Source organism: Ooceraea biroi, chromosome 4 (genome assembly GCF_003672135.1).
Source record: "Ooceraea biroi isolate clonal line C1 chromosome 4, Obir_v5.4, whole genome shotgun sequence".
Lineage (NCBI taxonomy): Eukaryota > Metazoa > Arthropoda > Insecta > Hymenoptera > Formicidae > Ooceraea > Ooceraea biroi.
In genome coordinates, this window is record NC_039509.1 from 2,408,393 (window position 1) to 2,424,114 (window position 15,722).

Below are 15,722 nucleotides of genomic sequence, written 5' to 3' on the forward strand. Positions count from 1 at the left end.
TGTGACGTGGTGGTTTGTGAGCTCTTTGCGACTTTGCGCGTCTTTTCTAACGTCGCGTGAACTCGAGCATTAATACGGGACGCGAATTAAGATCCAGACGCTAAGTATTGCTGCAAGGGCTTGGAGACAGATATCATTAGCGTACCCCGGTAATCAATGCTCTTTATTGGGAACGCGCGTGTCCGTTTAATCGGTTTTGTTTTTCGCCGCTCGGCGGTCAATCCGGTTTTCATTTACAGTCTGCCCACTGTCCATGCTGTGCGCTGAGACATGGAGATGATTTGTACTTTAATAACGCGCGTACGTCTGTCAGATGCACGGCATGCCGCCGTTCTCCGCAACAGGATGCTTGCGTCGCCGCGGCGCTAATTCAGCCGTGTGTATTAGAGCGTATGAATAGAGACGATCATTTGATGAGACACACGCGCGCGAGATGATATCTCCATTATTCCATGATAATGGGAGTAACGGGGAAAAGGCCGGGACTGAGCGAGAATTCCGTGCCGAGAAAAGCGCGACTTTCCGTGCGCCGCGTTGTTACCTTTCGCTAATGGCGATAATGGCAGCTCGCATCGGCGTGTGGGGCAACGCACGCAATTATGCGGCATAACGAGAAATCGACTCTAGTGGAACACGTAATAAAATCGCGAGGAATTACGCGAGGCCGAAGTAATTTGGAAATCGTACGGGGATTCGAGTAATGCCAAAATCGCATTGAATTCCACATTACAAAATTGCTCTGCTCTTAATATATTGCAATGCACGATCAAGTGATTGCTCGCATCGTAAATGCGAACAGCGAAAACTCGGAATACATCCCGGACGGAATCCGGGGGCGAAGGAACGGTCATTCCGTTCCTTCGACATCGCGTGTCGCAATCCACCGATTGGTCTCGCACGCGGATGCAAACTGGCCGAGACCCACGTGCGATTTCAGCGTGCTCGATTCCTCGGTGCATCCGTCCATTGTTCCAAAGAACGATGCTGCTTTTGCCTGCCGTGGATGAGCGCGAGAATTCGCGTTTATGGTGTACATCGTCGCGAACATGTGCAACCGCGGAAAGCGGTGTTCACGTGGACGTGGTCCTGCGGACAACAGGGTTCTCGGATGCAGGTGAGAGCGGTGAGACTTGATCCGTCGAGTGCACCGCTCGCGTACACCGAATGCAACCTGTAATCAACGCGTTCTTAACGCTGGGAAAGCCGGTTACCGTAAGTCGGATGACGCGTTACGCCGCGCTTGTTCGGTTTTCCTTTTCCGCGGCCGCGGTCGAACCGCAGGTGCAGTGAAACAAGGTGAACCTTGCGAATAGCGTACACGGTCTGTCCAAGCTCTGGTGCCTGATACCGAAAAAAAGACACCAACTATTTTTTGTTTTATACATATATTTTTTTAATTTAAAATACACTCCTTCTGAGTCAATACAACGCTGGAAGTAATTAAAAAACTTTTCGAAGCAGTCGCTGTCCTCAGAATTGCCTCTAAAATAGCAGTCCTTTAGATATCCGGAATGGTATCGTAATGTTATCGCCAACTTGAGTTTTAGGAATAGTTAGAAGTAGAACACGGAGCCAGATCAGGATTTGTGCGCCGGTGCATTATCATGCAGAGGCGACCGAGACCTTTGCTCTCAGTATTCAGGCTAAACTCGAAGAATCCTGTTCCACAAACAATTCAGAACACTCAAATAATAATCGGCGTTCACCGTTTGATCTTCTCGTATGAATTTCTCGTGAAAGATTCCTTTTGAATCGAAGAGAACGGTGGCAAGGTCTTGATTAACTCTTCTGCATGTACATTTTCTTCTGTCGCTTTGTCAGTGGTTCATATTGAAAACACCATGTTTCATCAGCAGTTACGATGTTTTTTATAAAATCGGGATCAATATCGGCCGCTCTTAGCATGTCTTTGCAGTACTCCAATCTGGGGTCTTTTGATCTTCCGTCAGCATGTGCGTACAAAGCGTGTTTTTTCGACGAGCGTCAATACTGTCATTTTAAGGCTGCGTTCGCGCAGCGTATTTTCGCGCTGTTAGCATCAGTCTATCTTTGTTCTATATTGAATGAGTAATAAAGATAGCCTGACGCTGATAGCGCTAATAGCGTGCTTCTCGAATGCAGCCTAAAAGTTAAAACTAATGATACAGACATGCTAGCGCCTTGAAATTTTAAGTGGTCATAGCTGAAATGACAAACGCAATCACTCATCAAGAATGCAAAAAAATTGTTTTAAATTAGTCGCACCAAAATCTGGGCAGACCGCGTATTTGCCATTTCGCGTACACTTTGCACCGCCGAGATTTGAGGGTCAACGTTTAAAGAGAGCTATCCAAGTATCATTTTGGAAAAATGATATCTTTCGTTACGATAGCCTTTATGTAAGATAAGTGCGTGTGTGAAAGGTTTTACGTATCCTTACACTGCATCGTTACGCGATTTACTGTCATATGGCTTTTTCACATAAAGTGGCGGATGCCACTTTGGTTTCGCGGCAACCAAACCCAACCCAACGGGAGAGAGGGGAAGAATATCAAATTAACGATGTTTTTATTTCGACGCGTTGCGAAAGCGTCCCCGCGGTTTCACGTGCGCGAGCAGGTCGTTGAACAATTTAATTAAAACGGATTTTATTGCTGCGCCACGCGCGGCACAGATTTCGTGATGAAAGCGCAACCCGTGCATTGTAACGTACAGACTCGCGAAAATGCGCGGTACAATAAACGCGCGAGGCTTCAACGGCCCTCTCGGTGCCTTCGAATCACGCAAGGTACCTTGATGTAATCACTTAAGCTCCGTGAAAAAAAAGAATCGGTCACCTGGTATTTCGATCGTCAAAGCGCACCAACGCCGCGCTCCTGCGCGATTCGAGCGAAATCCATTTTTGCGATCCATCCTGCGAGTGTAACCGATGCCGGAAAATCTGCTCGCGTTTCGTATGCAAGTCGATTTGCGCGCACGGGTCGTCGGGAAAAACGCTTGCTCACTTCACACGAAACGCCATTTAGATAAGTACTTTCTAATGCACGCATCGAAAGTTCTGCTGTTGCATAAACGATAAGTGAGCCAGCGACTCGCGGTAGTGTGATGCGCTAGTGTGTATGTGTGTGTGTGTGTGTGTAAAAATTTACTGAAATCCATATCCTGTTTAAGCGCGCGTTGTATTCACATGCACGAGGCAGGGATTAAAGAATATCCCGTGCAGTTGTGTGTGATAAATGAAATTGCAATATTTCCCTGCAGGATTCCTCTTCTTGCTCGCTTGCTATCCTATTAAGCAAATAATGAAATTATCCTGTATCGTTCACGAAATATTTGCCGCGCCAGACTTTCATTATGCAAGAGAGAAAAAAAAGAACAAAAGACAATGCGATCTCGCGTTGTCACTCGAGCGTTCAAGTGTACTTTGCCGGTTAGACAACCGCGTTGGCTGTAACGGTCGGTCCGATTTTATGGCACGGCATGATTTTACCTCTTCCTTTGCGTCCATTTCAATCTTCCGAGTGCATTGTTACGTTGATTATCATGCCGTTTCTCGCCGTCAACGGACAACCCGTGATTTGTCCTCGTTGTCGCGGAGACGCGCAGTTGCTCATGATGCAACGAAGAGAAAGAGAGAGAGAGAGAGAGAGAGAGAGGGGGGGGGGCAGAGAGAGGAGAGAGAAAAAAATTGATTTTTGCCTTAACTCTTTTATCCCATCGCCAACAGAATAGAAAGCAAACACGAGGTGACAATCCTAGGAGGACTAAATGAATTCTCCGTCAAGTTCTACGGTCCACGAGGGAGTAAGTACCATCTTGCATTTTTTATTATACATTACGTTAGCCGAATGCGATACGCGTGCAATGTCGAGCTGAGTTCTAGTCGAGATTCACTCGGGAGCCGAGCCATTTGAATAGAATTGAACCGCTCCGTATTGCACAGCGCATTGCATGCATACGTTTACTATTACTTGGCTCGTAGCGGTTGACTGAATCAGTTGCGGGCGAGTATCCCTCCCCCCTGTAATTATCTAGCGTCTTAATTAGGCCACGCGTAAAGTGTGCTAATTACATGATGGCTAATTACATGAAGGATCCGGCTGGCGCTGATTTTCGATTTTGCTCGTAAATTTTGCGTATTTGTTGTAAAACGAGGCTCCACAACGGTGCTACAACGGTGCAATTACGGATAACGATTTTTATCACCGTAATTTTGCCTGACATTGAAGCACCGTTAAACGCAATGCTCAGCAGGCGGCCTTCGAGCTGTCACGCTCAATTTCATAGTTTCTTGCGTATATCGCCTTGAACTACTATTTATTATCATACCGGAATTAAAAGACGCGGGAAGGCGCATGTTTTCGCTGCCAATGAGATGTGCATACATCTGAAGTATTATTAGTAAATGATAATATTCGCAAACATGTAACTCATGCCGCTTGCATTTTCTCGCTATTTCCGTTACAAACACGATAATATGTCACGTGAATCGCAATCCTGAGAGTTTCATATTGAGTCAGTGAAAAGTTCAGTTCGATTTTCGATAGTTGACGCTACATAATATATGTAATATAGGTATCAATGTTGATAATGTCTACATTACATTATAGACAATAATGTAATCAGACAACGATGGTGATTACTTGGTCGATGACTCATTTATTTCTGCTGAATGCAACGAAGGAAAATTTGGCGCAAAGTCGAACCGAACTTTTTGACTTTGGATCGAATTTTCCGTTGGAAGGATCGAGTATGATTAAGGCACACGATAGGTGCGACTTCGTGTTCGATACGTTTTCACTTTACGTTTCCAAGGTTCGCGCGTTTCCCTCCGAAGCGGAAATACTTATGCAATTATTTCGTGCTTGTGATTTTCTCGATTTGCCGGACGTATATGCGTGCGTGCGACGCGTTATCGATTGGCAGACGTATCCCGCGAAAGAAAGTTCCTTGACTCTCTGCTAACGAAAGAGACGCATTCAGCTGTCCTTCAATAACGCTTTCCAGCAGATCGCATCGTAAGATATACGCCTCGTTAATGACACGCGGCTGTATGTGTTTATCTTCTTGCTGGGAATGGAGCGTCGACAGGTTGCAAACTGTTGCGCAGATAGTAATTAGGAAAGATTGTTGTAGGAGTTACGAATGCATCTAAATCTTCGAAAGTATGGTATCATAATTGATATACAGCATGTATTGGTTTGCGTAAATCTTGAAGTTTCCAATAGATGGATTTTCCAAATCAATTCAAGATAATTAACGCGCAGCCGCTCGAGAAATAGCGGAGAGTTTCGTACTTCGTTGAAGGTGTCAACTATCGCGTTGCCTTTAAAGAAGCTTGCCTGTGCGAAGGTCGAGTTTTCTCCGAATCCGAAAAAAATCCGAAATTGCTTCTTACACAACTCGACAAAATTAATTAATAACGCGATAATTGAAAGTGTTGAATCTCGAGTCGAAAGCGTTTTCGAGAAAGAGAGAGGCCAAGGAATGTGGTTGTTTGAGAAACGAATCGTGATTTTGCAAACTCGGCAGGTCGACGAAATCGCGATTCTGCCGATTCGCACTGCTCGTTTTAGCGGCTCGAATGAAATTCCGCATAATCGTATAATGAATTTCGCTTTTCGCGCAGCGAGAGCAAGCGATTCGAAGACGAAAGTTTCTTAAGATCCCCGACGTGCTGTTGGATAAACCAGTTGAAATCGCGTGGCTACCTTCGTTCACGGTGCTCTAAATCAGATCGCGTTTCAGATAGGTCCTTTGAAATGGCGCAGCTGCGTCTCCGCGAGTATAACTTCATTTGCTTTAAGACCAGACTCCGGGACTTTGAGGGGGGGAGACGGGGGGAGCTTTTACTCCGACGAAACAGGCTACACTCGCGGCGGAACCGCAGCGTAATCTTCCTCTGGATTGCCCGAGTAAATTGTAGAAACGCGATATTCAACGTAATCGTAGATCCGCGATGCCATTTGCGTGATGTATCGCTAAAGTTCGTGAAAGACCATCAAATGACTCGAAATGGAAAAAAATGATGGATAGCATTTACGTAATCGAGTTTAGCGTACGTAATGAAGACGTTAGCAACTTTACGTTTCCTTCTCGTTATCTTGATAATATGAATCTTCTTATTAAATTACAGCTTTATTATTGAAACTGTATATATAGAATTGTATATAGATGAACCGAAACAGAGCACATCCTACATTTTAGCATCTACTCAGAAAATGTAAATTTCCTAATTCGCATTGGAATTAAAACGATATAAGTACTGTTATCGAAATAGCGATAAAACGCTAATCTGCTTTTGCACAATTTTGCGTCTACTGTCAAAGTTCACGAATTGTAAGACTCACGATTGATTAAAAAGAGCTTACTCGACAATTTGCCAGGATCGCTCGTTTTGGTGTTAATGCGATGCTGATAATACCGGCTATTCGATTATTCTCGATTAGTCGCGACGATCGATCGTCGTAGCTCACAATTGCATAACGTACTAACGTAATTTTTTTTTCTTCTACACACACGTATACGGCTTCCAACCATCCTCCATTTGCCGGCGCCGATGAGTTAGCATCAACAGAACTATCCCGCGGAACGATGTAAATCAGATCTCATGTTTCAGATAATCCCTGCAAGCGCATGCAGCCGCGCGTATATGAATTCGTTTACATGCGCTCGTTTCCCAGTCGCAAAATATGTAAAAGCACGTCTATTCGTGCGGAATATCGTTAAACTCACGAAACATTTTTAATGGCGGAAAAAATAACGAGAAAGAAGCAGAAGGGAATGCGATTATTTCCGCAGAGGAACCACCGGGAAGTCTCACAATAACGTCGTTCCGTTCAAAACGTCTCATTAGTTATAAGTTTCGGAATTAAACAATTAAACACAATTCCCTTTCGTCTATTCGTGAATGCGAAATTAAAGAACGATCGGCTTCGGATTTTTCTGCCGGTTTTTATTTTAATTTATTTAATTAAATCCTGGGAATGTATGAACGTATAAAAAAAACAGGAAGAAAGAACATTTAAAGCTTATTACGAGAGCAGCTTACATAAGCTCGCTAATGAAAGAACTTTTTCAGATATTTTCGTTTTAAAGTGGATCGGGCTGCAGCTAGTCTCGTACCATTACATTAGCGTGTCTACGAGATTGTTCCCACTCCTACTTCTAATAATATGTTAAGTGTTAATTGCAGTTAGTTTATTACTTTATTTCCTTCCCCTCACATGCTCGCGATACACAATCTTTGTGTTACACAAATAAATAATTCTGGAATCCGATCGAACCTGTTTTTAACGCTAAACGACGTGAAAGCACGCTCTGATATCAATAATCAATTCGTTCGTTTAATTACCTCGGATCACGGTATCGAGCATTCTCTGAATTTTGTATAAACAGTATTTCCAGCTCGAAAAGTTCTAGTTGAATGCTTGACATTGATTATTCTCGTTCTAAATTAATGAATCGATAATTCCGCACGGGTCTGAAAGACTTCTTTGCCTCGTTATCTCATTCGACATACATTGCAATTACGTGAGGCGCATGTGCTACTTATTTAAATGATGTTCGCGTTATATTTTATAGGCATGTTACAGGTATCTCGCGTAAAACAGTGTCTTTTATTTCGCGTCTCGTTACGTAAACTATCCGCGTGAATTCGTGCGCGAAGGCACTCGGCACGTTTCTGCAATTTTACTAATTGCCCGAGGTAGCTATCAAGTTCCGATCGAGTCGCAGCTGCGGGCTACGGTACTCGCGAACGTCAATTAAATCCCAGTTACATGTATCGTGGATGTTCACGCTGTGCTTGCGAAAATGGATTCGGTGGGACGCGAACAGCGGTTCGGCGACGAACAAAGGCTCCCTGCATAGCAGTTCGTTGATTGCGCCCAAATGTGGCTAGAACCGTGTTGGTTCACGGCATGTTTTCTCACTGAACAATCTAGACTTGGTATCCCCAATTTTTCGATTTTTCGGATTGCAGTTTGCGAAAAAAAGCTTTGATCACGCTGTTCAACGAGATCCAATTTTTTTCCGTCGAGATCAAAAAACGCGATTTTCATATGCATAACTTTCGTGTCTCGTGACGGGCTAATTTCGAAGCGATTTTTCGAATGGAGTTCACCAGAAATAAAACTTCATTCCTGTTGCAATTGTTACAGAGTGTATATATGTATTGCGTTACGCTGTTCATGTAGTTTGATGAAAAGGAATTGCAGGGATCGTGTCGACTCCGTCATCGTTATGGGATTAAAAGCGTAATTTCACGTACAGCGCATCGTCGCGAATAAGGCAATAAAAGTGTAAATTTCTTTAAACATATATACGACATATGTGTTATATATAATAAGAGAGCAAGAGAGAACTCGGTACAGCGTATCGCAGGATTGCCAATTATACAAACTGCACCAGCATCGACGTTATAAGTTACTTCTATGAGAGAACTCGGTCGAGTCTGTGTGACATCCGGTTATCTAAATATACTGATTAAGTTACGATGCATATATATGATGCATATATTCGTTAGGTAATACGTGATTTATACATCGGATGAGCAGTTCTGTTTGCGTTGAACCGGCTTTATTAGCTTTGCATACTTAACACAGGTGTTTGCCTTATATCGCATCGACACGATGAGAAGTTGCATAAGATGCGTTGCATAGATAGATTTGTCGCTCGTTAGTACGCGTCGGAGAAGAAAATTGAGAAAATTCGAGAAATGCAGAAGGACGGATCGCATTTGTGACGGATTTACATACATGTATATCTGCAATTTGTGCAACGCGCGAAAGATGAATGACGTTTTACGTGCTGTCGATACCGCGTTCTGTTGCCTTTTCCGCTTCGGCTTTAATTGCGCTCAGCATTGCATAATGCGCTCACCTTGACTTCGTGCTAATGTATCAGAGCCCTTGAACGACTGCCGCTCCGTTTAAAATGTACCTCTACGTCGGAAGCAATATGCGTACGCGAAGGCCTCTGCGATTTTGCTCGATCATCATTCACTTCACTTCGCAAAGTCTCGGTTAAGTTGAAAACAATTTCGCTCGTCTTCTCATTGATCAATTGCTATCGGATTATCGAGAGATTCGCCGTGTGACAGGAACATTAAAATTATAACTGATAAGTTTCCGTGGTCCTAATTGTCGCGGAAAGTGTAATAAGCAGAATTGTTATTAATTAATCCATCGATTTATCTTATACTTCTTCGACTTCTTCTTTTTTACGTAACGTACAATAATAAAAAGAAAATGTCTTGTGTATTAAAATAATTTCATTATAATTTCATTGATCATAATGCTTTATCGTGTCGATGTTCGTGACATCGGAGTATCGTGTAAGAGAGAAGCGGCGGTATCAAATTTAGTTGACAAAGTCTTTCAACGACCATCGGTAATCGGTATTTATATCGAAGTAGAACATCGACAGCGCGCGTACATGTGGAGTGGTGGCGGTACAAGTGAAGGAGAGAGAAAGAGACAGAGAAAGAGAGAAAGAGCGCACGTAGAATCAATAACTGCGCGTAGAACCAATAGTCGTCTAAAAATTTCCGAGTTCGCTCGTGTGGAGGCAAAAATAACGCAAAACAAAAGTAGGCGACTCGCGTAATGATTAATTCAGGATTGTCCACGTCGACGACGCCGTCGCTGCGACACGCGACTTCGACCGCATCATAACGCGATGTGCGTCATTTTTCAGCACACGGTAGTTACGTTATTCAAATTCCGTTTGGAGAGAAAAATGAGATAACCGGTCGACGCGTACCGAGGCCGACCCGGCCAGATTACCGGACGATAAGATTAATTTATTTCCTGCCGGAGAAACAGAGAGCGAGAAAGAGAGAACCAGCCGGAGGCATTGCTCTCGTCTCTCTCACTTGGCTTGTAATATTTACAACGCGTGCACATGCGCGCGTTTGTATTGTTGATGCATGGAAAGCCAGCTGCATAATGAGACGTACGGGCGCGGTTGTTTGTCGTTTGATTAACCAGTTTCTCTGCCCGCATTTCGTCCGTTAGTCATACGTTTAAGCAACGTTTATTGCATTTTGCAAGGTACAGTAGCTTGCTCAATGCGCTCACTCCACTAAGCGACAACTGACAACAGCTCTTACGAGGGCATTTTATCAAGTACGTGGTAAACGTCTCGGTAACGTCAGGTGTTATAGATTCAACAATGCAGGGACTTTTGCGATAATGCGAGTGGACGGCGCGGCATTATTATTAGACCGGCGAAACACGATAAGATTGAGTCGCGCAGAACCGACTTAAATACAGTTCACGTGGATGCACGATGCTTCTCTCTTGTCGAGATAAAAAGCTCGACGTTCTCAATTTATCGGAAAATCTCAAGTATGAAATCTGAGATACGCGACGATACAGGGCTATATAAGTCTCAGGAAAAACAATAACTCGAATTTTATCGAGAGATCCGCAGGCGGAACTCGCTGGTGTCGACGCGACGACACCATAGAATTTCCCATAACGCTAAGGAGAAGATAATTTATCGGACAATCCGTGAGGTCGACGACTCGCCACGACAATTTCGAGGTTCTCTGAATGTTGCGCAAATAGAGAATGCATTTGTCAAAGGCATTCGTGGACGAAGCTCGCCAGCTCGGGGACACCCGAAAGTTAGGATATAGAGATGTTTACGGCGTTTTCCTCGTTTATTTACAAGCACGTTGGCTTGTAGAAACGACAGTTTCTACCACGCATTCGTGGCGAAGTCACTACGCAAATTCGCTCGGCTTGCATTGCGCGCACGTTTTGACGTTCGGCTTATATTCCGCGATGGTTTACCGCGTACGTAAATATGGTCGGGTCGTGCTGGCCGTGCGCACAGTGCACTTTAGCGCACAAAGCGCACGGTCGTTTGGGAACGGCCGTAAACGAGCGATTGACGATGTACATCGGCGGAGATACCGCCGCTCTGTACCGCGGTGACCCACTTCAGCGATGCTCCAACACGAGGATTCTCGTCCCTAGGAGCCCGTCCCTGTTACACTATGAGCATTAAGAGAGCCACGAGAGTGTATACTGGCTGTAATTCCGTAAAGTATACAAAATGTTTCAGTCGAGTCCAAGCGCGATAGTGCGTAGATGTTGGAACACGTGTTGAGCATAGAAACCGCACGAAAGAGAGGTAAATATCTAGAAGTGCTGCTCCAACGAAAAGTCTTTTGATAACAGTCAAGAAAATTATTATAATTAAATATATTGTGAAAGTTTACTGAAAAGAAGTCTCTATTAAAAAGTTATTAAGAAGAAAGTTTACTAAATAGAATTGAGTAGAATGGAATGTGTGGGCGGGGCTCCACTTCTCCCTTTGCACCCGCACTCCTAAAAAAATCTAACCCAACCCATTTCCTCGAGATGAAGCATTATTCGAGGCAAAGAGCTCTTTTATTATTTAAGTTATTTATTTTTAATTTATTTAAGAGAATTGTTTAATATTTAAGGAAATATTATATATGCATAAATTTTCATATAGTTCATTTTTATAATAAATTTATTCATTGCTATAAAAAACTTGAGTTTTTATTGGAGTGGCACTTCTAGATATTTCTCAAGAAAAGTATGATACTTTAGTTTGGAGAATATTTATTCAAAATGATTTCATTGCGTGTTCGCGTTGATCAGTCTCGAGTCTGTATCTTGATTTGATTAATCCAGAAATAACGTTGTATCATGATCATGATCATGATTGATAGTTCCCCAACAAGAATAGGAAAAGTTAGGAGAATATTTAGATGGCAGATTTGCGAATCGCGTACGTGATTCCATTAGCGTCTCGTTGAGCGTTAGCGTTTCGTTGATTGAACCTTTTTCCATTAACTTTTCCATCGATGTAATTACAGGATGTTCTCGTACACGAAAAATATATGGTTTCAACGCGATTGATGCATCGCCCCCACGCGATGTTACTGTATGTTTGTTCTCGTTATTGGTATAAACATGAACGCGAGGATTCGCACTCTGGAACGCGTTGCCGCACGCTGTCTACCTTCATTGAAGCACATTCGGATAATTTTAACGCCGTCGCTGAAATTATGCAGTCTCGTCAGTGGCTTTACAAAGAGCGAGACTGCATCGTCATGCGAACATCGTCGTTGTCCTCCCCTGGCAGTAGTCTTTCTGATTCCATTAATAGTTCTCGACCACGTTGTTCTACGTCGTAAATTCTTTTGCAGCACTCTAGACGGGACGAGTGACGCTATATAAAGCCATTATTGTCCTGTATACCATGTCCCATTAGCGAAAATAATCGACATCCGATACGAAATCGCGCTGACCGAGCGCGAGTATCGACGCAAGATCGTCCGCTCGTTTCGATGATATAAAGCAGCTCATGATTTGGACTATTTTTGCGTGGATAATTGAAAACTAACGATGTCTGTCACGATGCTAAATCAATTGAATCATTTTTCGATTTTCCATTATACCTCTAACTCGATGTTCAATTGGTCGTAACAATGTTATTCGCTCAAATGTATCTATAAAAGCCGCGACATGCTCGCGATTAATGGTGTCGTCAGTTGTTGGCTCAGCCAGATATTTCACACATAATTGGCGCATTCAGCGGGAAACTTCTTGCATCGGGAATACCGAGATGCAGTTCTAAAAGGCGTCAACCTGTTATCTTGTAATTGATCGATGCTCCGAGTGCTCTGGGAACACGCTCGAGATTGGTACGAGATATACGTGTCACCGACGAGCTTCGGAACTCACACATCTGAATCCTAATCGTTGCCGAGTCTGCCGCAGTCGTTAGCAGTGGCAAGGTCTAATTAGCATACGTCGTTCGCGGAGCGGAAACCTCCCGACGTCGTCGTATCTCCTCGAATTCTCGAGTGCGAGGAACTCTTCTGCAGGCAGCAAAGTGCTTGCCGTCGAGCACTCGGTAAGTAGATCGGAAGAATTTACGTAGGTTTCACGTGGAATTACTCGTCGTCGTGTATTTATTTTCATTACCGGAAGTCGCGAGACGCATCGCATCATTTTATCGGACGACTCTTTCGCCTTTCACTTTTCAACTTTGCTTCTCGAAACTCGACGTCGACGTCGGCCGAACGAATCTCGTCCCGTCTCATTAAAAACGATCCTCGTGCTGCCGCGGCTCTGGCACGAAAATATCAATTTTTCGCTCTTCCCGTCCGCTCCCGACTCGAGTGAACGCGAAAATGTGGAATTTTCTCTGTCTTGTCGCGCTTGAAGCTCTGACGTGTCATTCCATTAGGTTCGCCTACGAGGAAACTCAGGCGGCTTTGTCGAATCGCCAGTCCTCAAGAACGCGATGATAACGAGCGATTATTATCTCGACTGTGCAAGAATCGCAGGAACGATGATTCATTACATCGCGCGAGAGACGTCCATTGCAACGCGAAATGTTCGTTAATAATTTCCTACTTGTTCATCGAATCGTCGATCGAGCTGCCTGTCGCAGATTGAATTACCGAGGTGTATTCGACGTTGCAAATCGGGAATCCGCGATAAATAATAAGCGCCCGTCATGCTAAGGGAAGATCGGCCTCGAACTTATCGAAGGATTTATCGTAGCGGCTTCATTCATCGGTGATAGCGCGAGGTGAAGGAAAAGTTTCTTTTATATACATCGAGCCATACATAGATATAAAAGTTGGACAACTTCGCTTATCGACTAGTGTCAAATAATAACTCTGTTTCTGTGCCGTGCGCTGCGCGTCCAACGCTGCCGGAACTTTACGCCTGTTTCACACCGTCCATTTTTCCAATGAACCGTTTACACATCGATTCGGCGGCAGAGACAAATTGCTTACATAGTCCGATGGCTCTAACCTTTGGAGAGCTTGTTTGTCTTGCCGCACGTTCACGCAGACGCGTCAACGTCCTTTCGATTGGAATCATTGGCGGAAAAGTGTGTCTTTTCGTCTTATCAGGCGTTGAACCGCGATGTCGCAAGCACACTGCAACTGGAGTTGCTAACGTTGTTCCCCCTTGTCTTGAAACCATGATTTGAATGATGTTTCTACAGCTAGAAATGCTTTTAGAAATGGCCTGTACATAGGAAGCGATTGCGTAATGACACTCAAAATGAGTGGATTGATATTAGGTCACTTGACTAATAAAACATGCGCATTTTCGTGGGAATCGCGCAACAGAATAAACGCGAAACAATTTGTCTTTGTTTTATCAAAGAGATACGCAGTTTCTCTCTAAAAGAAATTTTCATGTACTTATCATTTTAATGTATGTTATTTGTTGTATTTCTTTTTTTAACCCTTCTTTCGGATCTCTTTGACATGTTAAAATGTGTTGCCCGAGATTTCCAAAACGTTTTGTCAGCTTTGTAAGTAGCTGTATTTTTGTAGGAACATCTATTTAGTCTTTGACCCTCTTGCATCCGCGCGCGAGAAGGTTTTCGCGGCACCAAAAACGTGCAAGGTTTTTTATCTCATTTATTTCCGTCGCTCGGGTCGAATGCAGGCGGCGTTAATGATGAGAATTAGCAAAGCGAAACGACCGTGGCCGATGGAAAATGACCAATCTGTCTTCCTCGCCAGATGTAAAAAGCCCACGGGCTCTCTTTCGTCGAGAGTCTTGCGACCTAGTTTCCACGCCGAAGCTGTGCTTGCGTCACACTGGAAATTGTCATGCATAAGGGACCCCTCGTAATCCCGCGGTACTGATCGTAAATGAATTGTTGATCGGACGAATTAAGCTGAACATCACGTTGGATTAAATTGCAAGGTCGTGCGGATTTAAACTTGCCGACGATTAATATCGTAAAAGCGCGAGCATCTCTCATTGTTTAATGCGATTTATGTGAAATTCATATGTGATCCCTTTTTATCATGGTTCTTCTGCAAAATTTGTGTTGTGGAAAGAAAAGCACGTGATTCTTAATGGAATGAAGATAAATGATAGATGCGGTGTAACATCTTCGAGGTGATTCTCGAGACACACGTCCTCTATTTTTTTATTATTATATTTTACGGTCATTTAACTCCCTGTTCTGCTGGAAACGGGTCGTGCTCACTCCGCATTTATCAGGGTAATGGCCCAAATGCTTTATCAGCAGAAACCTGCTATGAAGCAACTGCTCCCGTGGATTTATATAATGTACGATATTTTTAGTTTTATCATTGATAAGTTAAGGAGTCGATTATTTTAGGGGAAGTAATTTTCAAGATTTTTTTTAATAAGAAATGTATACTTTTAATTAGCAGATCTCTTTTTCTACATATCAGTCCCACTATTGCCACCAATGGTACTTGTTAAATTATGATTGCGAAAATCGATCTGAAGAAATCGCGCACAGCTCGGTATACAGAATATCAGAATAAAATATTAATTTCAACCACACGGGATGAAGAGGTAACTCCGGAATTCATAATCCGCTCCTATATTTTTAAAACTGATCTGAATAATACATCAAGCGCGCCGCACATCTGGAGCACCCGATTCGTGTATTCATTTATAGCCCTTTCATGCATTCCCCTTTCGGCTCAAGCACTTTTTGCATCTCTCGAAAAGCTTGTTCGCTGCAAATGCGTGGTTTTCTTTCGCGTCGCAACGTGCCCATGTTATTCGGGGACGTGCATCGTTGGTTGCCGCGGCCATTTACGTAATTGCAACACGGAGGGTCGCGCATCTCGGAACCTCTGCTTCGACACGCTCGCGAGGAACGGCGAAAATGGAAGCTGGAGCGCGCACCCGCGATGTTATCCTGGTTTGCCGCGTTACCGTGACAAAGTGTTGCAC

At 43.7% G+C, this 15,722-nt stretch overlaps 1 protein-coding gene across 2 annotated transcripts in view; it reads left to right on the top strand.

The window, feature by feature from the left end:
• The window catches only part of LOC105285869 (ubiquitin-conjugating enzyme E2 H), a 41,125-nt gene that overhangs the window by 9,233 nt on the left and 16,170 nt on the right, over positions 1-15,722 (top strand). For both annotated transcript variants that reach the window (XM_011350399.3, XM_011350400.3), the window contains exon 2: positions 3,707-3,783. In XM_011350399.3, the coding sequence (XP_011348701.1) occupies positions 3,707-3,783 (77 nt within the window). The remainder of the gene's footprint in view (positions 1-3,706; positions 3,784-15,722) is intronic.